Source organism: Scardinius erythrophthalmus (assembly GCF_964197995.2).
Source record: "Scardinius erythrophthalmus genome assembly, chromosome: 1".
Lineage (NCBI taxonomy): Eukaryota > Metazoa > Chordata > Actinopteri > Cypriniformes > Leuciscidae > Scardinius > Scardinius erythrophthalmus.
In genome coordinates, this window is record NC_138221.1 from 21,406,729 (window position 1) to 21,433,975 (window position 27,247).

Consider the following 27,247-nt stretch of genomic DNA (forward strand, 5'->3'; position numbering starts at 1 on the left):
ACACCGAGTTATTCTATTTACTGTAATACCTGTTTACATCCTGTTTTTCGGTTGAAGTCCAAAGTAGTCGATTGCCGAGTTCACACGCATAGGTTTAGTACCTGTGATCACGCGCGTGAACTCGGCAATCGACTACTTTGGACTTCAACCGAAAAACAGGATGTAAACAGGTATTTGCGCTGGCTTAAATAACATCATTTTTATACATATCTTTCACATCTACTGCAGTCAGATTCACTCGTGTTCACTCTGAATGAATCACTCACATTTTCTGTGCACTTGTAATGACACATCAAGGATGTTAAGAGGCTAAAAGCAGGTTTAGTACTTGCCCCATTGAAGTCAACAGGGTGCAAATTTTAAAAATAGAATAACTCGGTGTAGGCAACACCAATTTTTGTCGTTGTTCTCTGTACTGACAGCACTCCAAATGTACAAAAAAAAATGAGCTCAATGTTAAAATTGACCGGAGTTCTCCTTTAAGATACTGAAATGTGAAAAACCAAAATGGTTATTCACACTTTGGAATCTCAAACGTTTTTTTTAAAGGTGTTATTGGAAGTCATTTTTAAAGTGATTAATTTCTGTTTAATGTGTGCAACATTTTAATGTTGTTTAAATGAAGGGGAAAATGACAGAGATGTTTTTTTTTTTTTTTTTTTTTTTTTGATTGGAAATGTGTTTTAAAAACGAGCTGTTCTTATGGTGACCTCTCGAATTCAAGGGCCGGGTTGATAGAAATATTGTGCGACACTGCCTGGTGTTGGCAGTAGAGAGTTCAGAGTCGAAAGTCAAGTCAAGTATATTTGTATAGCGCTTTTCACAATACAGATTGTATCAAAGCAGCTTCACAATATTAAATTAAAATAATACAACAAGGTTTGTTTCTAGTGGAATTGATTGATTGATAAAATTAAAATTAAATATCCCCAAAATATCCCCAACTGAGCAAGCCAAAGGCAACAGTGGCAAGGAACCGAAAAACTCCATCAGGTGACCCAATGGAGAAAAAAAAACCTTGGGAGAACCCAGGCTCAATCGGGGGCCAGTTCTCCTCTGGCGTTTATGAACTAGAGACCGGATTAAACTGTAAGATTAAATATATTATATGAATGCCTGGCTGAAGAGATGCGTCTTTAATCTAGTTTTAAACTGGGAGAGCGAGTCTGAGCAACGAACAGTAAATAGACTGGAGCTAAGCCGTTTAGGGCTTTATAAGTCAGTAGCAATACCTTGTAATTAATACGGGACTTTATAGGTAACCAATGTAGTGATGTTAAAATCGGTGTTATATGATCATATTTTCTTGATCTAGTAAGAACTCTAGCGGCTGCATTTTGGACTAACTGTAGCTTGTTTATTGAGGATGCAGGACAACCAGCTAATAAAGCATTACAGTAATCTAGTCTCGAGGTCATGAACGCATGAACTAGCTTTTCTGTGTCAGAAACTGATAGCATGTTACGTAGCTTTGCAATGCTTCTAAGTTGGAAACAGGCTGTTTTTGTAACATATGAAATATGATTTTCAAAAGACAGGTTGCAATCTAATATAACACCCAGGTCTTTTACTGTAGAGCAGGGGTCACCAAACTTTTTCTCCGGGGTGCCACATTATCATTCCTGAGTGTGATGGGGGGGCCAGGGCCGGGTCAGCTATATAACATAGAATTGTATGACCCAGACCAAAATGACCACCAGCAGGCCTCATTGTGTAGTAGAGATTACTAGCCTGGTACAGCCATCCCCACTACTATGTCCAGGCACAGCCATCCTCTGAATCCTGTCTTCTCTTGCTTGCCCTCGCAAGCTAGCATACTCTTTGTGGCGGGTTTCGTGGTGACGACGCAGATTATATTCTTTGAAAACCGTCACACTTTCTTTACATATAATAAAAACTGCACTGAACAAAAAAATAATCGTTGGTCCACTGTTCTTTGAAAACTCTGCACTCTCTTTATCAGCTTTTCGTTTAACACTAGCCATTTTGCTGTCCTGAACACTGACAGTTATCTGACAGTTATCTGACAGTTCTCTGCACGTGCGTTGTCTGTCACTGCTTGATCTCAATTCTTAACTGAAAAAAAATCAACAAAATACCAGATGCAGACATGTTATTATTTTTCAAAAAGCAATTAAAAAAAATAGGCCTTGACGACTTTTGGGGATTGCCTCATAGGGCCGGTTCAAGTAGTAGGGGGCAGAGGGGCTGGGGGGCCAGTCAAACGGGGGTGGCGGGCCTGATTCGCCCCGCGGGCCTTAGTTCCCTTTCAGTCGCTCACGTTCGACGTAACGTCGACGTGACGACGTAATTGGGATCACTTCAGGGAGCCCTATCAACTTCGAGTGTCTACAGAACGAGCCAATGAACGTTGGCGTGCGTGAATCGCGTCACGCGCCCCCGCCCCACAGCGCGGGTATAAACAGGAAGCGGGCGCATGCACACATTGTCTTTCACTTCGGAGCCGAGCTTCTATGAGACTTTTGTCTATCAGAATCAGCTGTTTGAAGACTTCAAAAGAGGATCATCTCTCTGTTGCTGTGTTGGTGTGACGGCGCGATCAGTGGTGGCCGCGAGCATTGCAGCTCTCAACTGCTGTTTTCACAGCACTGTGTTTGTGTCTGTGTGTGTGTGTGTGTGTGTGTCGGTTCGGTGGGCGTTTCCCCTGTGTGTGCATTCACACTGCGGCTACCCCTGGGTGCCTCAACACAAAGAGAGTTTTTCAAATCCTTTTTTATTTTCAACTAAAAGAGCAACACAAGCGTGACCCTGCGTCTTTTTCAAGATGTCATTCCGCTTGTGCGTTTCTGGGTGTGGTCGTTCCCTGGCGCCAGCAGATGGCCATAAGAGTTGCCTCTCGTGTTTGTGCATTCAGCACGCTGAGGCAGCTTTTGTGGATAGTTCATGTTCCCATTGCGGGAATATGACTATCACAGCGTTAAGATCGAGACTCGCTTACCTCAAGGGAGGTGCAGTCCCCTCGCCTATGCCCCGATCTACAGTCTATTCATGTCGATCGCAGCATCGGAGGGGGAGCTGTCCTCTGGAAATGACGACTCAGCTGCGTTGCCCCCCTCGGGGTGTGTAGCATTGTCCGAGCCAGATCCAGAATGGACTGCTATGCTTTCCCGGGCCACCGAGAAGGTCGGGCTTGCGTGGAATCCTCCACCACGTCCCGAACCTTCTCGGTTGGACGATTGGTACCTTTCTTTCCGGAAGTGCATGAGGAGCTCTCTAGGACGTGGAAGGCACCGTATAGTGCCCGAAGCCGTTCTAGTGGTTCCTCACCCCTCGCCACCCTCGATGGCGGGGCAGTTAAGGGGTATGTGGGTATCCCCCCAGTGGAGCGGGCTGTCGCGATGCAGCTGTGTCCGGCGTCCGCTTCCTCTTGGCGGGGTAATCCACGCCTCCCGTCCAAGTCCTGTAAGTTTTCTTCCGGTCTAACGGCGAAGGCTTACAAGGCCTGTGGACAGGCTGCTTCCGCCCTCCATGCCATGGCGCTCTTGCAGGTCCACCAGGCCCAGGCGCTCATGGACATGAACGAGGGTGGTTCTGACCCAGAGCTCCTCCGGGAGCTCCATGTGGCAACCTACCTCGCCCTCCGGGCGACGAAGGAAACCGCACGTTCAGTCGGTCAGGCGATGTCCACCTTGGTGGTCCAGGAGCGCCACCTCTGGCTCAACCTGGCGGATATGAGGGACACCGATAAATATCGGTTCCTGGATGCCCCTCTTTCCCAGGTTGGGTTTTTCGGCGGCGCGGTCGAGAGCTTTGCCCAAAAGTTCTCGGCCGCACAGAAGCAGCCCCGGCGGACCGCTGCCGCTCCCATCCGTCCGCCGGCCGCAGACCCTCCGTCTACTCGTCGCGGAGGTCGACCTTCTGCGGCGTCCTCCGCTCCCGCCAGGCCCCAGCAGCAGCAGCCATCATCCAGGCCTCAGCGCGGAGCAAGCCGCAGGAAGTCGACCCCGCCCGTCCAGGCCGCTGCCAAACCAGGAGGCAAGCGACGGTGCAAACGACCCTGAAACGGGCGGCCCAGAGGTGGATCAAGTTGCTCTTCAGGAGATGACGAAGGCGCCACTCCTTCCCCCGGTGGAGGGCCGGGCGGAGAATCTTTTGTTTCCTTTTCTTTTTGTTCCGCCACATTTTCAAAAAAAGAGCAATTTCTGAAACCACTGGGCACCAAGAGGGCATGCTTGGCAGTCGACAACGCCACCATGCCTTGTCACTCCCGAGCCCCTCTTTCATCGCCAGCAGTGGCTGTGTTCCGGACGTGCTGTCGCCTCCACACACTCACTCTGCCCTACGACGGAAGCAGGTATGTGCTGCACCACACACTCAGACTGCTGTCCGCTGTGCCGTCCAAGTCGGGTCCCTGCATTCCGCCGCGCTGCCCCACCCCGGGTATGTCTGTGGTGCCGTTAGTCCCGCTTGCTCGGTCTCTGGGAGCCTGGTTAACGCTTCCCAGCCCGTCTCGCTGGCTCATCCGTACCATCAGACTCGGCTATGCGATTCAGTTCGCCCGGCGTCCCCCTGCTTTCAAGGGCATTCTGTTCACCCGTGTTCTGGCGGATAGTGCCCCTGTGCTCAGGGCAGAGATCGCAGTCCTACTGGCGAAGGACGTGATCGAGCTGGTCCCTCCAGCCGATATGAAGACCGGCTTCTACAGCCCGTACTTCATTGTACCCAAGAAAGGTGGTGGGTTATGGCCAATCTTGGACCTGCGCGTCCTGAACCGGTCCCTTTACAGGCTACCGTTCAAGATGCTGACGCAGAAACGCATTTTCAAATGCATCCGTCCCCAAGATTGGTTTGCAGCGATCGACCTGAAGGACGCGTACTTTCATGTCTCGATTCTCCCTCGACACAGACCGTTTCTTCGCTTTGCGTTCGAGGGACGGGCATATCAGTACAAGGTCTTACCCTTCGGGCTGGCCCTGTCGCCCCGCGTCTTCACGAAAGTCGCGGAAGCGGCCATTGCTCCCATGTGCGAGCGTGGTGTTCGCATTCTCAACTACCTCGACGACTGGCTTATTCTGGCCCAGTCGAGAGAGCAGTTGTGCGAACACAGGGACATGGTGCTCAGTCACCTCAGCCACCTAGGGCTTCGGGTCAACTGGGAAAAGAGCAAACTCACCCCCAGGCAGAAGATCTCTTTTCTCGGTATGGAGTTGGACTCGATCAACATGACAGCGCGCCTCACCGAGGTCCGTGTCCAGTCAGTGTTGAACTGCGTGAGTACGCTCAGACGCAGAACAGCGGCACCACTGAAACTTTTTCAGAGGCTCCTGGGGCATATGGCATCTGCAGCCACCGTTACGCCGCTCAGTTTGCTTCTTATGAGGCCGCTCCAACACTGGCTCCACGATCGAGTCCCGAGATGGGCGTGGCAGAGCGGCTCGTGCCGGGTCCAAGTGACTCTGCACTGTCGCCAAACTCTCAGCTTGTGGTCGGACCCTTCGTTCCTGCGGGCAGGTGTTCCCCTGGAACAAGTGTCCAGGCACTCTGTGGTCTCCACGGATGCCTCTGCCACCGGCTGGGGGGCCACGTACAACGGGCATGCAGCTTCAGGTCTGTGGACGGGGCCTCAACTGCATTAGCACATCAACTGCCTCGAGTTGTTAGCAGTACGTCTTGCACTGAGCCGTTTCAAAACGCTGCTACTAGGCAAGCACGTACTGGTCCGTTCGGACAGCACTGCGACCGTTGCGTACATCAACCGCCAGGGTGGTCTACGCTCCCGTCGCATGTCACAACTCGCCCGCCATCTCCTCCTCTGGAGTCAGAAGCATCTGAGGTCGCTTCGGGCGGTTTACATTCCGGGCCTGCTCAATCGTGCAGCCGAAAGCTCTCACGTCAGCAGGTGCTGCCGGGAGAATGGCGACTCCATCCCCAGGTGGTCCAGCTGATTTTCAGGCGCTTCGGGACCGCACAGGTAGATCTGTTTGCCGCTCCGGACACGTCTCACTGCCAGTTGTTCTATTCCCTGACTGAGGGGACCCTCGGCTCGGATGCTCTGGCACACAGCTGGCCCCGGGGCCTACGCAAGTATGCATTTCCCCCAGTGAGCCTTCTTGCACAGACCTTGTGCAAAGTCAGGGAGGACGAGGAGCAGGTCTTGTTAGTTGCGCCGTATTGGCCCAACCGGACCTGGTTCCCGGAACTAGTGCTCCTCGCGACAGCCCCTCCCTGGCCCATCCCTCTGAGAGAGGACCTGCTCTCTCAGAGACGGGGCACCCTATGGCACCCACGTCCAGACCTCTGGAAACTCCATGTCTGGTCCCTGGACGGGACGCGGAGGTTCTAAGTGACCTACCCCCTGCGGTAGTTGACACCATCACTTCCGCTAGAGCCCCCTCTACGAGGCGCCTCTATGCATTGAAGTGGAACCTGTTCGTTGACTGGTGCTCCTCTCATGAGGAGAACCCCCAATCTTGCTCGATCAGAGCCGTGCTTTCCTTCCTGCAAGAAGGGCTGGAGCGAAGGCTGTCTCCCTCCACCCTTAAAGTGTATGTTGCCGCTATTGCTGCACATCACGATGCTGTTGATGGTAAGTCTTTGGGAAAGCATGACCTGATTGTCAGGTTCCTGAGGGGAGCAAGGAGACTGAATCCTCCTCGCCCACTCTCTATACCCTCTTGGGATTGTCTCTGGTCCTTTCGGCACTTCAGAGACCACCCTTTGAGCCTCTGCAATCAGCTGAGTTAAAAATCCTGTCCTGTAAGACAGTACTCCTGGTTGCATTGGCCTCTATCAAGAGACTAGGGGACCTGCATGCATTTTCGGTTGACGAATCGTGCCTAGAATTCGGCCCGGATAACTCTCACGTCATCCTGGGACCCCGGCCCGGATACGTGCCCGAGGTTCCTACCACTCCCTTCCGGGACCAGGTAGTGAACCTGCAAGCGCTGCCTTCGGAGGAGGCAGACCCAGCCCTGGCTTTTCTCTGTCCCGTTCGCGCTCTGCGTCTGTACGTGGACAGAACGCAAAGCCTCAGGACCTCAGATCAGCTCTTCGTCTGTTACGGAGGCCAGCAGAAAGGGAAGGCTGTCTCCAAGCAGAGGATGGCCCACTGGATAGTGGATGCCATCGCCTTGGCTTACGAAGCCCAAGGCGTGCCCTGCCCGCCCGGGTTAAAAGCCCACTACACTAGGAGTGTCGCTTCTTCCTGGGCGCTGGCACACGGCGCCTCGCTAACAGACATCTGTAGAGCTGATGTCTGTTAGAGGACCAGAGCAGAGTCTGCTCTGCCGTTACTGTCGGTGTAGTCTCCCCCTTCGGCTGGAGCCACCCCAGTGACATTCCATATGTCGCACTGCCCCTTCGGCCAGTCCATATGTGTATTCTCCACATGTTACCTCCCTTCGGGCAGGATGTGGCTCCGCAGCGTTCTTTCCCCTGGACAGGTACGCTTTCCCAGTGTTATCCAAGAGTTCCGCTGTGTGGGGTATAATGGAACAGCAGTTGAACTCCCTCTACGCAGGTCTTCCGCCCCAACAGTTGGGGGTCTGAGAGTCTTGCGTAGGGCGCTGGATGTGGCAGCAACCGTGGCGTTTTCCATGGGATCCCAATTACGTCGACGTTACGTCAAACGTGAGCGACTGAAAGGGAACGTCTCGGTTACTGATGTAACCCTCGTTCCCTGAAGGAGGGAACGGGAGACGTAACATCGACGTGACGTAATGTGCGTGCGCCCGCTTCCTGTTTATACCCGCGCTGCGGGGCGGGGGCGCGTGACGCGATTCACGCACGCCAACGTTCATTGGCTCGTTCTGTAGACACTCGAAGTTGATAGGGCTCCCTGAAGTGATCCCAATTACGTTGTCACGTCGACGTTACGTCTCCCGTTCCCTCCTTCAGGGAACGAGGGTTACATCAGTAACCGAGACGTTTGGTGACCCATGCTGTAGAGGATAAAGTAACAGGGCATCCTACTATGTTAAAATTGTATTGTGAGAGGTTTTGCAGGCGTTTTTTTTTTTACCGATAAGTAGTACCTCTGTCCTCTGAAAAGTTGAAAAGTTTAATAAACATATGTTTATTGTTCAGTTGCTACACAGCCTTGTGTTTTCCTCTGGAGAAAGAAAAAAAGGGTGGTTGTTGTTACAGAACACGTGTGTTCTTGAGATTTATTGAGATAAATTTTTACATTTTGGAATATTGGACCACAGTTTTTGTAACTTCAGTCTGTAATTACTTCCATTTTCTAACAACAAAACACTAAACTGACACTCATAATTGTAAGGACTGATATTCCTGCTAAGACCAAACTATAATAAAACCATAAAACACACCCTGGACAAAAGATAACAAAGACAGAGCACAGGACACTCCTGCCCAAACGATTTCCCATCTAAAGAGGTCACTAAGAATGTCTTTATATGTATCTTGTGAATCTATTGTTTTTCCTTTTCATGTTTGGTATCATTTTAAGTGTCTCGGTGCAGTTGGTAAAATGGTCTTAATTTCATTGAAGTCATTGGTTTAATGAGAAAGATTGAGAACTTAGGAGAATCCTGTTCTCCTCTCTGGGTGATGTATATCTCTCGAAACCAGGTGCTACCCCCTGGGGTACATGAACTGACCCAAAACAAACTCTAAACAATATTGGTATAACCCTTTTGTTCTGGTCTGGGTATTTAAGGCTGGGTGACACAGCAGTCTGTCGGACCCTTTACCAGGATAACCGCCATACAGTGTTGTTTCAGTGTTTTCCCTGTTGGAAAGCACTGACACACCACTGTATGTCTCTGTCAGGAATGCATTGCTTACTTTTAGAGTCATCTTTGAGTAATTGATGTCATGTATTTATTATTTCTGAATTGGCTTTTGATCATTTACTTGTGTAATTGGCATGATACAATTTTACCTGACAAATAAATGTTAAACCTTGATTTATTCTGCATTCTTCTGAAATCATTATTTACAGTAGATTACGTGCAGTCTGGTGTTCCCAGGCACTAATGAATGGAGCATGGTGCACTTCATTATACCTTCTGATTTCTGACTATCCCTGACTTAGTATGGTGTACGCTGTAACTATTATAAAAAATTACACCTACGGGTCAGCAGTGAGCGGCCGCTTAGGGTAAAATAGTTACACTGCACCCTCTGACTATTTCAGGACTGGCTAGTTTGTGAGCGTGAGTGCACATTCGCGACGTGATGTCTCAAAGTGGTAGGCTACTAGGTCCGTAATGAACGAATATTTGAAATTATGAAATGCTTGGAATAATCAAAGATCTAAATTAATTCATAATCAATATTTATGATTATTTTCTAGTCAGAAACACAATCTAAATTTGATTATCATTTGAAATTGAAGTCAAATTACACATAGAACTAAAGTAATATTGAAACTAAATTCCAATAAATTAAGTGAACTTCACTGGAGTGTTGAAAAGACATAGGCCTACATGCATTATTCCTTCAGCCACCGTTGGATTCCGTTGTTGGGCCAATGGATAGTCCTTACATTACGTTTTACATGGCATGAGAAAGTCGCATAGTATGATTAGAAATTCATTTCCAAAAACACAATTCAAATAGGATTTTAAACCACATATGAATGTTAGGGGTGCGAAAAAAACAAAATGATTTTCGAGAATTTCAAATTGCGATTTCCAAAAATCCAATTCACACATTTTCAAAAGTGTAAGACTTCTTTAACTTCGCAGTACTACTTTAAGTTACTTAAAGGGGGGGTGAATTGCTGTCTCATGCATACTGAGTTTTTTACACTGTTAAAGAGTTGGATTCCCATGCTAAACATGGACAAAGTTTCAAAAGTTAAGTTGTACGTTTGAAGGAGTATTTTTGTTCCAAAAATTGTCCTTCCGGTTTGTCACAAGTTTCGGGAAGTTTTTTTTCGAGTATGGCTCTCTCTCACGTAAGAGAGGGCGGAATTTCCTTATATGGGTCCTAAGGGCACTTCCCCCGGAAAGACGCACGCGCGCACGCACTCGTAGACCAGAGCAAGAGAGTGAAAGCAGTTCGCCATCAAAGCGCCCTGCCCGGCTTTTGGGAAGTCATGGTCACCAAAGAAGTGTGTTTTTGGTTGCCAGGGCAAGACAAACCTGCACAGATTCCCAAAGAACCCAGCGTTAAGGGACCCGTGGATGGAGTTTGTTTTCCTGAGCATAAAGAGTTGTGTAAGACTGTGGTCCCTGCATTTCGACGATGATTGTTTTATAAACAAAGCCCAGATCGATGGATTTGCAGATCGTCTAATGCTTAAGGATCGAGCAGTCACAATGATAAAGGTTCGCGGTCGTGCGTTGGAACCGGACGGTGAGTAAAACTGTTGAACAAATGTCTCTGTGTGTTGTCACTAGCTCGGCGCGTTAGCACAGCTAAGCTTCGCCCACACGGCCCGCCCTCAGCTGCTCGTTTTTTTCCGGAAAGACTCGGTACTACTTTAAGTTACTTAAAGTTATTGACTTTAATAATAAGCTGTGAACAAGGACTCGCTGACGGACACACAGATGAAGTAGCCTACATGCTCTTCTCACATGCACGCGATTGCGAATTCAGTTCTCTTTAACAGCTACGTACACACACAGTTATTTCAATATGCACATGGTGTGGACTTAAGTATTCAATGTAAACACAGTCTGTTATGGCCTATGGTTTTGTCCCACGCAAACGAAAACAAAATGTGTCACTATATCCGTGCATTATTCTGAAAAGGACAGCCGCTGTTAAATGTCGCTGTAGATTTAGCAGCACAGTACTGTAACCTACAGTACAATACTGCATTTCTATATTACAGTAAAGTACCGTAATTTGCATTGTATTGTGGGTAATTTTGTTTGAGCGGGAACATTTTACAGTAAATTTTAGTGTTGCTGTAACCTAGCTGTAACCTGGCTGTAATATGCCTAGCAATAATACAGGGTTGCTGTAAACAGAGAGTGCGCGTGCTGCCCGACTGACTTCAGAGCACAACTGCAGGCAGATGCAGATCACTCACTGGATCTCACTCTGCCGATATCTGGAAATTTGGTTAGTTAATTTTGAATTTTATAGTAAGGTTTTAGGATTTTACACTATAGTGTACAAATGACAGTGGAAGTTTATCCAGCGACGGTTGCAAAAACACCGTTAGTTAGATCTGCTCTTTCACCCCATTGCTTGTCCCGACATTTTCAAATCTAACTCTAGATTTGAACATTGAATAAACATTACCTTACGGTTTATTTAGACTAAAACAGACTTAGTGATTGTTTGGAACGGTGGAAGGACAAATCGAGGTGGTTAATTAACGTTAAATGTGTGTACGATGGTCTGCGAGATAAAATTACTGCATTTGACATGTTACGTTTGAAGGATCTTATAACAAAAATGTCTAACTGTGAGCACTAGCTATCTGTAAGGATCCTTTCCATAACATCCGAGCCCGTCAGTGGTACAAACAAGCACTTATAATAGACAATGTTATTTTGCTCAAAATGCTATATTTGCAGTCCGTTTCTCGGATGGCGAACTTGATGATTTTATGATTTTATGAACTTTTATGATAAATACTGGACCAAATTGAATAAGTCGTTTAGACACAAAAACACGTGAAAACACGGATTAAAAATACTGCACTTTCCTTTGCAACGCAAAATGGGTGATTTGGTCTATGGTACGTTTAGCATTTAATTTCATTTCTATTTAGGCGGGAGACCCAGTTCTGTAGCATGATAGCAAAAACTGATAGCAAAAAAAAACTATCAGTTAATAATGATCTATTAGGCAACAAAGACAAGTAAAATGCATGCCAAAAAAGCAAATTAGAATATTTAGAGAGGTCAAATGAAGCTTAAAGTGAAGCTTATTTTTATTAACCTATAGATGTATTGTAAGCAGATGTATGAAATGTATGTCCTCAAGAATCATAACAGTTAACTGAATAATATGTATTTTGATTTCTTACAGCTCTACAGTGTGGGACAATTTTATTTGCAGCCTGGGAAGGAGTTTTCTGTAAGTATTGGCCATGTTAATACAATGTTTTAAACTTAAAGTTTTAAAATCTAAAGGTTACATTTTTATTGTTTTGATTCAGGATGGATGGCGTGCTCAATTCCTTTTGAGTTTGATTTGGGTGCTCTTCGGTCCAAGGTAGAACATCTAAGGTGCAGTGTGGAGAAAAAATCTCTGGTAGCCGAGGCACTCCTTAGTTAAAATGTCTTTATTAAAGAAATGACATGTCCTAAACCAGTGGTTCTCAACCTCTCCTGCAGGGACCCCCTGACAGGCCATGTTTTTGTTTTAACCCTGAAATGGCACACCTGATTCAATTAATGAGTAGTTATTAGAGTAGGAAGAGTAGGAATTAGTCAATTAATCAATTAGTCAACTACTCATTAAGCCTTTAATTAACTGAATCAGGTGTGCCATTTCAGGTTTAAACAGAAACATGGCCTGTCAGGGGGTCCCTGCAGGAGAGGTTGAGAACCACTGTCCTAAACGGACAACTTTAAAATGCCCACGCGTAGCGGCATGGGGCCTTCTTCAGGGCATAATGAAGCAGATAGAAAACAGGTCTTATAATGACAGAGACACACAAGTAGAAGCTAACACACAGGTGCTAACAATCAATGTTGAAGATCTGCAGGTAATTGCTAGGACACGCCTCTCACATGGCTCTCAGCACCAAAGCTACAAGTCACAATAATTAACAAAAACACAGGCACCAAATAGCATGCATATATATTCATGCATATATTGCTAAGGCACACCTCTCACATGGTTCTCAGCACTAAAGCTGTTGGTCACAATAATAAAAAAAATAATAAAATAAAAAATAAAAAAAGCAACAGATAGCATGCATAGTATACACTCATGCACATATTGCTAGGACACGCCCCTCACATGATTCTCAGCATTAAAACTGTTAGTCACAATGTAAGCAGGAAACACAAGCAACAGATAGCATACATATATTCATGTATACACATTCATGCATATATACAATACACAAAAAAAAAAAAAAAAAAAAAAAGGTAAGTAGGCACAGAAAAGAACAATGTTACAAAATCACAAAAAAGGTCTATAATCTATCTCCTCATTTAATCCTGGATAGTCCATCGCTTTAAAGCTCCATATCCAAAAGGTTTCACGTTGCAATAACTGTTTTAAAATGTCACCTCCACGTATTGATTTTTTAATAATTTCAATGCCCTGAATTCTCAAAGATGATGGGTCACTATGGTGTATTTCTTTATAGTGTTTGGCCATAGGGTAATCATCGTTGTTGACTCGGATTGCGTATTTGTGTTCATAAAACCGCTCTTTTAGTTTTCTTTTAGTTCTGCCCACATAGAAACACCCACATGGGCATTGTAGCCGGTAGACCACATATTCAGAGTTACAGTTAATAAAACTGACATCAGTCAGTCTTGTAAATCAGATTGCTGTGAATCCTGATGTATTTATATTCCCACTAAATGACTAAGATTTCCATCACACTTCTCCATAACCTGTACAAATCAAGAAGATTTGGAATTACCTTTAGGTTTTTAGCGCTGTCCGCTGGTTAGAAATTCCCAAGGGGAGTCTGTGCCAAACTCAGTCTGGATGTTCGTGCTCTTGAGGCTTGATGGGATTTTTGTCCAGGTTTAGATAATAGTTTTCAGAAGAAAATCACTCTGAGACTTGTTATAGAGAAGTTTACGAATCACCACCTTCAATGGTTTCGTTTTAATAACAAAGTACAGAATAAAAATCAACATTAAAAAAAAAATACAAGTAGTCTTCACCACGAGGATCGGCCTCGAACAGTTGAAGGTCTCACAATTTATACCCTCCAGAAATCACAGGGTTTTCCCTTAAGCACAAAACATTTGCATCAAATCTAAAATGGCATCAGCATTTGGCAAGACAGCTTCACAGCAAACGTTCAGTTTGGGCTGAACTTTCTCTTCTCCCTGGGAATTTACAATGGAAGTACACATTAAAGTGTCACATAACTCAACAATTCCAAAGGTCAATGAACTTCACATACTTTCTTGATCTTGAGTTTTGTGCTCATTGTTCAGGTTATCACTGTAACCCTTACAAATTACAATTTTTTTATTATATTGTATCAACCAAATTCAAAACTTGTTTATAATATGGCAAATTATTATTGTAAAAGTTGTATTATCTGCATATTTTGCAAAGACTCTGCTCTCAGTTTTCCAATATATTAAATCATCTCCTTTGACTTCTCCGACTCCTGACCAGCGCATGAATATTTGATTCAATAAAACATGACAATCAATTTGATGTTTAATAACAACAAGAAACATGCAGTGTTTATCTGATTAGTAGCTAACCACAGAGCAAAAAACGATTAAAATTAATAAAACATTTAAAAAAGCAACTTGGTTTCCACCGCTTGCTACACAGTTCAGGAAGCTTCGTGTTGTATAGCTTTTCAAAATGTACACAGTTTTACACCAGAGATATTTCTGATCTGCTCTTTGCTTCACATCACTGACTGTAAATGTCTCATATGGAGGAATCAGCACCTCTTTCTGATTAGGAAACTTTGAATATTTTGTCACATCAGCACCTGAACAAGTGTAGATTTCAAAACAAGATTTATTTCCAATCTTATGTGCTTCTGTACGATCAAGAGAGGATGAAGCAAACTGGCCAAAACGAACTTCTTTGCCCTTAACATTCTTATCAAATTCAACATCAGTACTACGGTAAGTATTGTAGCATTTAGTTTGTGTTTTCTTCAGAATCTGTATCGCTTCTGTTAACCAAAAGTAAAGTGAATACCATGAATATGTCCCAGCTTTATATTGTTGTTTACCAGTACGAATGGCATTATTGAATTTCTCAAATAGATTAAAAGCTGAGTTAGAGTACACATAAATGGCAACTGAATGATTCTTTGACAGATTATCTCCTGGTGATTTGTGATAAATTTCAGCATCTTTCCAAACTCTTGCAAATTCAGGGTTAGATGACATTTCCTTCTTCAGAAATTTGTTCTGCACTCGTTTTTCCATTTTCTTTAAACACCATTTAAATTGGTCATCAACTGAATCCTCTGCCATATCCAGTGGAAGTCCTTCAGCAGCATGTCTATTATCCTGCATCGACAGGAATCATAATGATCAGTCATCAGTATTCATGTCTGCACAGCAAAAACTCCAGTGTTAAATTAACACTCCTGGGAGTGTATGAGTCCACACTCAAAAGTGTAAAGTGTTAAAATATGAGTGTTAAATTAACACTCAAGAGTGTTAAAGTTAATTAGCTAATTAAGTGATTAGTTTAGTGATGATTGAGCATTATTGAAGACACCTGATGTTAACAAGCAGAATCACTGAAGAAGGAAATCACTAATTGTAAGTTACCATTAAGGTGATGGGTGTTTGCTTTAGTTGGACTCTTGACACTTATATGTTTACTTTAAATTTTGTTTGTCTGCTGTTATTGATTTATAACAGTCAGACGAACAAAGAGACAATGTGATCTGATGGTGTTGGTTATGTTTTGACATAATCATGTTGTGATCCGTAAAACAAAACTTATTGAGATGGCTTAACTTGTTAATTACAGCAGCTCTGTGATTCTACAGCACATGATTTTCAGTATTTTTCATATAATCCAAAAATATTTCATAACCATTGTTCTGATCAAAAGACTTTCAAATGAATTTATTTAGAAACACAGACATCAATAATCAGCCTGTGAATCTCAACAATGGTGACAATAATAAAGCATGTTGCAGTGGCTGCCACCAATCACAACTCATTAATGGCTCCCATCATGCATTGCGGTATGAATACATTATGATCTGAATTGTCTTTGTAATTTACTTTTCCTAACTGAATAATCTGCTCGTCACCATTGTTGAGATGCATAGACTGAATCTTGACGTCTGTGTGTGCCTAAAAGAATTTTTTTTTTTTTTTTCAAAACAACTTTTAAGAAATCCTTTGTATTATATCTAAAATTCTGGATATTTATGCAGATTCACAGTTATGCTGTAATCAACAACATAAATCTAAATCAGAAATAAGGATCTTAATGAGTTCAGTGATCAATTTCAAATGATGATTGTCATAATATAACCAACACCATCAGATCACTTTTTCTCTTTGTTCATCGGGCAGTTATAAGACACAACAGCCAAACAAAATCTAAAGTAAACATATAATGGTCTAGAGCCCGACTAAAGCAAACACCCATCACCATAACGGTGGCTTACAATTTGTGATTTTCTCCTTCAGTGATTCGGCTTGTTAACATCAGGTGTCTTCAATAATGATAAATCATCACTAAATTAATCACTTAATTAGCTCATTAACTTTAACACTCTTGAGTGTTAATTTAACACTCATATTTTAACACTTTACACTCTTGAGTGTGGACTCATATACACTCCCAGGAGTGTTAATTTAACACTGGAGTTTTTGCTGTGTGTAATATTCATACTCAAACACAAGCTCACCTGTAGAACAGCTGAAATGAGAAGAAGAGCTTCAATGATCAGCAGCATCTTGATTCAGTCGAATCCCTCAGATGATCCAGTAGATCTAGTGAAGCGTAGACAACAAGAAACACAACCAGGTTTCACACATACAAAATCCATGTGATGTTCACTGATATATGCACGGTAAAAATCCACCAATTTCAGTTTGTGCCTAATTTTTTAAATTATAATCAACTTGGCAGTGCAAGTCATTTCAACTTAAATTATATTAAGCTGACTTAAATTACGAATTTCAAAAAAGTTGAAATTTCTTACAATTTTTGATAAGTTAAAGTAATGTAATGTAAATACATATGTTGTCATGACTTATTCATCAAGCGTGTGCGATCTGGGCTATTTCTAGCCAGGCTAATAAGCATAAAGCATAATTGATACTCAGGTGACGGCCCACTGTGGTATTATAAGACGGAGGTGCCAGTATGACAATATGATAACTAATGTATGTGTGCATATTCTGGGACAATGTGTGTGTGTTGTATGATAAGAAATGACCCTTCATTACACAAGACAGTACATTTGTTCTCACTGAGAAAATGAAAAGAAAAAGAAATGCCCACAAATAACCCACTTTCTCAAGTACTTTGAAGTTCATCCAACAAATATTGAAAACTCATTTGAATTTTAGGACTTTGATTGCACTTTATTTTACAGTACATGTCCATGTGTACTAATTGTATTTACCTAAAAAAAGTACTGGGTAATATACGGTATATTCACAGGTTTTCTCTGGTAAATTTTTTACCGGTCCAATCAGCGTACAGAGGGAGTGGCTGAGAACGATGACGTCGAGGTTGTGCGCTAGTTTGAGTTGAAGTTTAGTCATGACCAAACGTTAGCGATTGGTTATGGCAGATCCAGAGTGACTCTGGGCAGATCCAATAGTTTTAAACTTCAACAGAGTACCCGCCTACAAGGAAGTTAACGCTTGTCAATGGAGAGTGGCCAGACTCTCTGTACAAATGAATGTACGAGAGTCTGGTAGGACCAGGCTAGGTTCAGGGTACACAGCAAAATCCCCAGAGTTAAATTAACTCTGATCAGAGTACATATGGTCCTACTCTAAAGAGTGTTAAACTACTCTGGTTACCACAGGAATTAATACTTTATATAGAGAAGCGTTTTTTTTTTTTTAATCATCTTGGCAGCAACTGTGTGGAGAGATTTATTACCTGTAGGTGTGGAAGGTTGATCTTTAGTGAATCCAGACAGATCACAAGAGTAATGCTTCTTAGAAAACAAAAACAGCACTAAACATTAATAAACCGCACTCTTCATATTAAACATGTCGAGGATTTAGTCAAAAGCTGAGAGAACAGCAGCTGAATCATTAGATTTACTGCACCTCAAATGCTCTTCCTACAGTTAGTTTCCCTGTTCTGTCTGTTACCTGTGAGAGAAGGAGCCTGATTGGTGCACAACACTCAATAAACATGATCAGACACCGATCATATATATAATATGTATATATATATAAATGGCCTATATGGCCCACAATTATGAGCTCAAGATTTTAGTACATTTTGAGAAAATTATTATATTATGAACATTTTATTACAACAAGGTAATACTTTAGGCCTTAAATGAGTGAGATCAAACAGTTTCTGTCAATTGCAAACCAAAATAAACTGTTTAGAGTTAAATCCAGACAGTCTCTTACCTGAAGCTGCTGGAGCTGTCGCCACCTTCCCTGGATCTGACCGATCACAAGTCCATGAAAACACTTCACAGATGCACTGGTTTGCAATGGTTTATAATGTCATCATATTTGCATAAAACAAATCTTGTTGTTCAGCTTTAGTTTCATTTCTGTTCTGCTCCTCCTTGTTGCAGTTACAACATTTCTTGCAGTACAAGATTCCTGCACAATGCACAATATTCTAACTATTTTATTAGAACAGTAGCAAGAACGTTTACGAGACATTCAGCACAAATGAACCGAGAAACAGCAAGAGTTTGTTCAATAAACTTTATTAATTCTGTCAGTAATAATCTCCCACAGATGCTGAACACACTTATTCCACTAACAGTCACATGATCAGATCGATAAAGCCCGTATGAAAGTGTGTCGATCGTCTGAAACCCCTCCAGCAGCCGGACAAACTGAAGCGAATCAGCACAGAACCGCATTCACACTGACATCAGTTTGATTCAGATTCATGGTTAAAGAGTTTCTCTGGCAGTGCAGCTCTGATCTGAGGTCAGATCATTAACGCTTGTCCATTTCACATGGGCTAAATATACAAATCTTTAATCAATAATAGTTTCTAAAGAAAGCAGAAAGACATCAAATCACCAACAATTCTTTTATTAGACTATAAGGTATCCCCAAATAAAGCATTTATATTTAATCTAAACAAATGGATTTTATATGTGTGGAAACAATTTCTGACTTTATATTATCAAAACGCATCAAGTTTGTGTTAAATATTGAAATAATCTGCCACTGCAGTGTCCAAAATACCTTCATCTGAGACACAAACCTACTTTGACTCCGCCCACTCAACAAACTCCACCCACTCTGGTTACCTTTGCAAAGAAGACCCCACCCACTCACTATTAACCCTCCCACTGATGACTCCACCCACTATACTTGACCCCACCCACTCGGGCTACCCTTACAGGCATGACCCCACCCAATCAGATAACTCCTCCCACTCGTACCAACCCCATCAATGTGACCCCTCCCCCTCCCATGGCCCTTCCCCCTTATCCCCAGTGCAGAGCTACAGCACTTAACACACACACACATTACCAGCAGTGGATCTAACGCAGAGCCTCCTCAATCAAACAGAGTTGAACACAGAAGTGTTCAGAGACTCGCTGTGAATCCTGTAAACCTGTCGAGGCCCGTGAGAGATCCAGCACAGGCTCCCTGATTGAGTGTGAGCTTCTCCCGCCTCTATAACTCGCTGCGAGAGCGAGAGATGCGCGGGCCCTTGCGGATCTCTTTCCTCTTCTCCTCCTTCCTCCTCCTCTTCTCTTCCTCACGCAGAATCTTCTGGAAGGCTTCGGCCGTGTGCAGCACCTGAAACACACACAGACTCACTTCAGCACAACACAGTCACACTGTAGTTCACACATGAACAAACATGTACACTGTAGAACGATCAAGTAGAAACCAAAGCAAAACAGTCACTAAAAATCTAATGGTAATTATTATTAAGGTTTATTGATTGATAATTTCACAGGAGAATAGTAGAGTAATAGAAGTCTTTAAACACAATCTGAGTTTATCTTAGTGACTGATGAACAACATCTGAAGCTCTGCTGACTCCTACTGGCTCCATCTACACACTACAGCCCATCAAATACACTGACTTTGTCCAATAAACACTTTAATATTTTAAGATGAGTGAATAAAGTGCATTAAAACTCATTGTAGTCCGCTGATCAGTTAGATTTTATCAATTTAATTTAAAATTAGTAAGTTCAGAGTGTTCATGTTTTCATACATTTGATTTTTTTTTGTTATCTAAAATGTTGTTTTTTAGTTAGATCTTTTTATTAATTGAATTTAAAATGAGTATATTAAGGACTATTTTTTTTAATCAAATATTGTAAATTGTAAATTGAGAATGTTTTTTTTTTCATATTTAGAATTTATATATATAATATGTTCATGTTTTCAAATATTTATGTAAAATGAGAAAAAGTTTTTTAGATTTTTTTTTTAATGAAAATACATTTTTAGCCATAAATGAACTGAAATATAAAATGTAATTTTTATTTAAAATGTTTTATTTTGTGATTAACTGTTTTGATTTTATTATAATTTAATTTAAAACGAGCAAGTTCAGACTGTGGGCCAGATGTATTTGCGAACGCAGCGTTAATGGCCAAGATGCAGAAAGCACTTGATGTGAAACCGCAGTGTGTGTGTTATGTACCAAACCTGCAGTTCATCAGGTAATCAGTGTCTGTCCCCACCCACTATACCGTAAATTGCGCATATTTAAACACGCAATTGAATGGGCCTCCTCCTCTCTTTCCATCATGGATCAGCCACCAAGTCAGGCAAAACAGCGAAAACAAAAATTTAGCGATAACGGATCTGCTTGTTCATGAGGTAACAGCAAATTTAAACATCATACAAGGCTGGAATTCCACACCCACACAAAAAATTCTGGACCGAAATCACAACAAAAAAAAAATCACTCATTTCAATTTCATAATTTTTCGTTTTCACTCAACTGAAAAAGTGTGGCAAAAATCTTTTCAGCTCGTCTCCTTAGCCTATGTGTTCGTCTTGCTCGGATTACTGCTGCCATTTCACCAGGAGGCATATTCCAGGAAACCCGCTTCCTAAGTTACACCTGCTTTTAAGAGGCGGAGAATTTTCAGCACAAAATAGAGGCGTGCTTTCACTGTTTTTTTCTGTACATAATGCGGAATACATAATTAGGCGCAGTTTACGCTTCCCCTCCCATCTCTTTATGTGACACTCCCACTTTCCCCTTGACCATCCCATGAATGCATATGTCCCGTTCGTACATACCTCGCCATGGTTTTATGCACACTTTGTGAAAAAAAAATGCGCCTGAAGTGGGCGCAAAAGCGTTAGTACATCTGGCCCTGAGTGTTTTCAAAAATTTAAGTAAACTGAATTTTTTAGTGCATTTAAAAAAATAATTCAGTTTTTGAGTAGCTGGTTAGATTATGTTATTAATTTATTTAAATCAAGTTTAGACTGTAAATGTTTTCAAATATTTGAGTAAAGTGGGAAACAAGTTTTTAGAATATTTTTAAAAATGAAATTTGCTGAAATTAAATTGAGTTCAATTTGAGCCATTAATGACCTGCGATTTATAATGTAAAATTATTAAGAAAAACAACAGTATTACATTTAATGTACAGTACGGTGACTGAAAAACACATTGGTTAACCCCCGATTTCATTATTAACAAAATCCAGTGGACATAAACATGACAATCACATCAACACTATAACATATCATTATTATTAGATTATTATAATATATAATATCCATCTATATGTGTGTGTGTGTGTGTGAGACTCACGTCGTCTCGTTCAGTGCGATACGGGTTGAGGAAGTCAGCAGATTTCTCGGTGATGCCCAGTTCCTGTGACATCTGAAGCAAACACACACATACAAGTAAAACTCATTTACTCTGAATAATGTCATCATGCTGCTATTTCCCATGATGCCGAGCACTGACCAGCGTGAGCACGTGCTGATGCGCTCCTCCGCTGAAGACGCCGGTCTGGTTGCAGAAGCGCAGGCCCCAGCGCAGCAGAGCGCTCCAGTCCGCGTGACGCTCGTAGTAATGATGAACGATACGCGGGAACCGCAGAGCCACGTCCCCGAAGAACGCCGTGTTCTCCACCACGTGAGAGTACGCTAGAGAAAACACACACACACTCAACTCGGTCAAATACTATTATTATAAATCTCCACCACGTGAGAGTACGCTAGAAACACACACACACACACACACACACACACACACACACACACACACACACACACACACACACACACACACACACACACTCAACGTGGTCAAATATTATTAGAAATCTCCACCACGTGAGTGTACGCTAGAAACACACACACACACACAAACACACACACACACACACACACACACACACACACACACACACACACACACACACACACACACACACACACACACACACAGTTTCACATCAGTGTTGAAAACAGTTATTTACATTTTTATTTCAGGATTCTTTGATGAATGGAAAGTTCACAAGAACTGCATTTATTTGAAATATAAGCTTTTGTAACATTATAAAATGTCTTTACTTTAACTTTTGATCAGTTTAATTCATCCTTGATGAATAAAAGTATTAATTTCTTTAATTTCTTTCCCCCAAAAAATTAAATAAATTCTTACTGATCCCAAACTTTTGAACGAGAGTGTTTAATGTTACAAAAGCTTATTTTTCAGATAAATACTGTTCTTTTGAACTTTATATTCATCAAAGAATCCTGAAATAAAAGTGTAAATAACTGTTTTCAACACTGATAATAATAAGAAATGTTTCTTGAGCAGTAAATCAGCATATTAGAATGATTTCTGAAGGATCATGTGACACTGAAGACTGGAGTAATGATGCTGAAAACACAGCTTTGATCACAGGAATAGATTATATAATTAATTATTATTAAATAATTATATTAATATTATATATGTTTTACACTGGAATAATGTTTCACTGTTTTTACTGTGTTTTTGATCAGATAAATGCATAAGAGAGTCTTTTGTCCAGTGATGTGTCTATATAGTTGATATTTAATCTCAATATTTCATTTACATGTATTCATCATAAGAACACAGCAGTTCTTGTGTTTATAAACTGATAGATGTCAGTCTATAATGAAATTAAACCGTATATTGATGAATATGATAATGTCTTTGAGCTGATTTGGGGACTTTAGCTCAGCAAATACTGATATATGAGTGTAATCACATTCAGCTTGTTTTTGATCGATGTTTTTCCTGTTTATTTCTGAACAGCATGAAGCGCTACACAAATAAATGACATGATTTCAGAGGGTGTGTGTGTGTGTGTGTGTTGAGTGTTCAGTGTAAAGTGATGAGTGATAATCGAGTGTAATATCAGTAAGAGTCTCTTCACCTTCTTTGATTTTGTCGTCGAGTGGAAACGGATCGTCTGGCTGCATGTTAGCAGCGATAAGAACAGCTCTGGAGTCCTCCAGCACCTGCACACACACACACACAGAGAGATCAGACTCGATCAGGCACTCTATATCAGACTGAGGCGCTCTCTCTCTCTCTCTCACACACACACACACACACACACATACACGATCTTTATCAGACTGAGGCTCTCACACATACACACACTCACACAAACACAGAGATCAGACTGGATCAGACGCTCTTCATCAGACTGAGGCTCTCACACACACACACACACACACACACACACCTTGAAGAGGCCCTTCAGCATGATGTCGATGATCTTGTACTGCTGGTTGATGTCGTTGAGCTCCACCAGGTTCTTCAGAGCCTTCAGCTGATCTTTCCTCTTGGTCTCGAACAGACGCTTATCTGAGGGAGACGTTCAGGACAACAAACCACACACACTCACACACTCAAACACACACACACACACTCACTGGTGTGAGTGAGGAGGATACAGATCTCCAGGTTGGAGTCGTGTCGATGTCTCGGTGTGTCCGAGTCAGAGCCGAGGGCCGCCGGAGCCGCCAGCAGCAGCAGAAGAGCGCAAACACTCAACATGACCACTAGAGGGAGACACACACACACACACACACACCAGAACAATCACAGAAATAGTGAGACAAACTCGGAATTGCGTGAAAAACTCAAAATATTGAGATATAAATTTAGAATTGTGAGGGGAAAAAACAGCAGAAAAAATCTTTCATTCTGTACAGTTACAAGAACACTGATGTGCTGGACTATATAAGCTTGTTTTCGCCATGAAATAAAACATTAAAAAAGGTAAATCGCAACTTTTTCCTCACAATTTTGACTTTTTCTCGCAATTCCGAGTTTATATCCCACAATTCTGAGAAGAAAAGTTGGAATTGCGAGATAAAAAGATGCAATTGTCTTCTATATATTTTTTACTATTTATTGTCGCAATTCAAAGTTTATATCACATTGAACTGTGAGATATGAGCTCACAATTGCTAGAAGAAGAAAAAATCTGAATTGCGAGAAAAAGTCAGAATTGTGAGAAAAAAGACAAAATATTTAGATAACTCAGAATTGCGAGAAAAAAAAGGCAAAATTGTGAGATATTCAACTAATTGTGAGGGGGAAAAAAGTCAAAATTGTGAGGTAAACTCAATTGCATAAAAAACTCAAAATAGTGAGATATAGGCTAAACTCAGAATTGTGAAGAAAAAGTCAGAATTGAGAGATATTAACTCGGAATTGTTAAAAAAAGTCAAAATTGTGAGATATTAACTCGGAATTGCAAAAAAAGTCAGAATTGTGAGATATTAATTTGGAATTGTGAGAAAAAAGACAAAATATTTAGATTAACTCAGAATTGCGAGAAAAAAGGCAAAATTTTAAGATATTTAACTAGTTGTGAGAAAAAAAGGTCAAAATTGTGAGGTAAACTCGTTAATTGCGTGAAAAAGTCAAAATAGTGCGATATAAACTCAGAATTGTGAGGAAAAAAGTCATAATTGAGAGATATTAACTCAAAAATTTGAATGGTGAGAAACAAGAAACAAGCTTTCAAACTGTACAGTTACAAGAAGACAAAATATTAATATAAAACAAAAATAATAATGTAATCAATAATTAAAATTGGATAAATAAACATCACAAATGCATCTGCTCACAACATAATGGCCATTATAAAAGAGTTTGAATTACTCAAATCTTCTCTAAAATTCAAACAAGTAGCCTATTGAACCTTTCTATAAATAAAATTAATAAATATATGATTTCAAATTTAACATCAGACTAAAGTGGAAACATGAGAAGACTGAGATATAGGCTAAACAAAACAGAGTTTTCCACTCCTGGCTAATTAATGGTGATTTCTAGATTTAATGCTCGAGTTCCTGTTTATTTGGGCCCGGAAACACTGAAACATCCATTTTATGTGAAGCATTAATAAAACATTATGTATTGTGAAAAGTGCGATACTAATAAACTTCAGATGAATTGACACTAAACCAGTGAAAGATGATAATCCAAACCTGTGTGACTTTCTTTCTTTCTTCTGTCGAACACACAACATATTATGAGAAACATGTTTTTGGTAGGGATGCACAGAGTGTTTTTTTTTTTGTTTGTTTTTTTGTGCCGATACCAATTTGAACAAACAATCCGATACCGATATTTGTCACTTTCTCTCTTATTTGAAGTTTTGTCATTAAAATGGACAGTGTTTTGATCACGTTTTAAATGAGCAAAGGTATACAGTGGTAGTACTAGTTAATTTATTGCTGTATCATCAAATAATTTCTAATGAACATGGATTGGATCCATTTAATTCAGCAGGCAAACATACATAAATAAATACAACAGAACAGGATACAAGCACATAAACAGTGCTTTTATGGTTGGGTTTAAAAGTAGTTTTCAGGTGCGGAAATAAAGTAAACTAATGTAAAATAACTCTGCATATTCTTCACTGTTTATTAAATTAAATGTGCCACATAATCTTTATTAAAGTTATTAAATCAAGAGTAGTGAGTGATTTTCTTTGGACGTGTGTGAATTTCTCACAGTGAGTAGAATTGAGTTCAGTTTTCTTGCGCTCGAATATTTAAGTTCACAAGGCTTAAAACCTCAAAGGATACATGCCGCATTTCGTACAGATTTTATTTAGTTTTGGCAAGTATTTAATTATTTTACCCAAAGAAAAACATTGGATTGTGAAATTCAATGAGATATTATACAGCTCAGTGCCTTCACACAGTTAATAATGAACCGTCGGTTTGTCATATCGGCCTATTTTCATGCTATATAGCCGATGGCTGTGAATTGATCAAAAACAAATCAGCCGATACATCGGTGCATCTCTAATGATTTTGTCCATATAATGAAGGGTTCAAAGTTGTTTGATCCCCAATGCTCTTCAGAATATCTTCTTCAGCGTTCAGCAGAAGAGAGTCGCCATGCAGGCTGGAAATGGCACGAGGAATGACCCATTTCTGGGTTATGCGATCCTTAAATAAATTACTTGACTGGAAGCTTCAAGGCAAAATCCTTGTGAGTGTAATAATCATATCAGGGGATGAATCTCGTTCTGATGATTGTTATATGATACACACACGGTTCAGACAGTCTAAAGTGTGTATTTGTGTTGTTTAGACGTGATGCTCCAGCATCTGCTTCAGACCGACTGAAACTATAAACCCCGAGGGATTTGTGTTTAATATTTCATGTTTGCTCAGAACCAAACCCACAGTTCTACTTCCTGTCCGGAGACACAGAGCTCAAACCAGACTAGTTATTAATCAATAACCACTTTGATACAACACATTTAATAATTATAAACAATATTATTTTACAATTATTAATAGTAAAAAATATTATTAACAACCAATATACTGATTATTTTGCAGTCAGTCAGATAAAGTAACCCCTCCTCATAGCAGCAAGGGTTAACCAGTCCAGTCGTGCCAACTATAGTGTCTAATATCATAGAAATAATTCATACAAAGAGGTTCCAGCATCATAATTCACATGGAAATACCGCAGTACTGAATGATTACCATATTCATTTACCCTGGTATTCAAACAGCACCATGGTATTACTATAGTATTTGATTCAATCATCATTACCATTAGCAACTGAACTGATCAAATATGATCTGTAAAATGCAGTATATAAATCCACGAGAGTATATTACAGAATAGAGAGCGCATCCCTACATCGCGTCGCGTCATAATCAGTGCAGATGTTGCAGAGGTGATCGCGTGCGTGATGCGGATCGCACTCACCTTCACCTTCAACGCGAAGCGCGCGCGATCATCTGCGAAACGCGTCGATCCTCCGCCGATTCAAACGCTCGTGTTGCGATGCGAGCGTCGCGTGCGATCGGGTCATTCACATGCCGCGCGCGTCCTCCAGTCCGCTGATGCCACGCGATTTCCGCACGGAGCGATTAGAGCGACGCACGCTGACGTCAGCCTCGCGTCATCACGATCGATCATCGTTTGATAGGCGTTAATTCTTTAGACGCGGCAGATGAAAACATGTCAATACTGATATTGATCAACACGAGACACAGATTACAACAGAAACATCTATGAA

At 41.5% G+C, this 27,247-nt stretch overlaps 2 protein-coding genes and 1 long non-coding RNA gene across 3 annotated transcripts in view; all 3 read right to left on the reverse strand.

Moving 5' to 3' along the window:
* Positions 1 to 18,304, reverse strand: part of LOC308702540 — a 44,283-nt gene extending 25,979 nt beyond the window's left edge. Inside the window, exon 1 of the long non-coding RNA XR_014031619.1 lies at positions 18,141 to 18,304. This is a non-coding gene — a long non-coding RNA (uncharacterized lncRNA). The remainder of the gene's footprint in view (positions 1 to 18,140) is intronic.
* Positions 18,305 to 18,437: 133 nt separating this feature from the next.
* ccdc134 (coiled-coil domain containing 134) lies at positions 18,438 to 27,100 on the reverse strand. The gene is made up of 7 exons (XM_081385458.1): positions 26,935 to 27,100; positions 23,634 to 23,741; positions 23,423 to 23,544; positions 23,108 to 23,192; positions 21,661 to 21,842; positions 21,502 to 21,573; positions 18,438 to 19,508 (listed from the first exon to the last, which is right to left on the reverse strand). The coding sequence occupies exons 2-7, from the start codon at positions 23,734 to 23,736 to the stop codon at positions 19,383 to 19,385; spliced, it is 690 nt and encodes a 229-aa protein (XP_081241584.1). The 5' UTR covers positions 23,737 to 23,741; positions 26,935 to 27,100; the 3' UTR covers positions 18,438 to 19,382.
* Positions 27,101 to 27,143: 43 nt separating this feature from the next.
* mei1 (meiotic double-stranded break formation protein 1) overlaps positions 27,144 to 27,247 on the reverse strand; it is a gene marked incomplete at both ends in the record, with an annotated part of 24,490 nt that continues 24,386 nt past the window's right edge. Inside the window, one exon of the mRNA XM_081373365.1 lies at positions 27,144 to 27,198. Coding sequence (XP_081229491.1) covers positions 27,144 to 27,198 — 55 coding nt within the window. The remainder of the gene's footprint in view (positions 27,199 to 27,247) is intronic.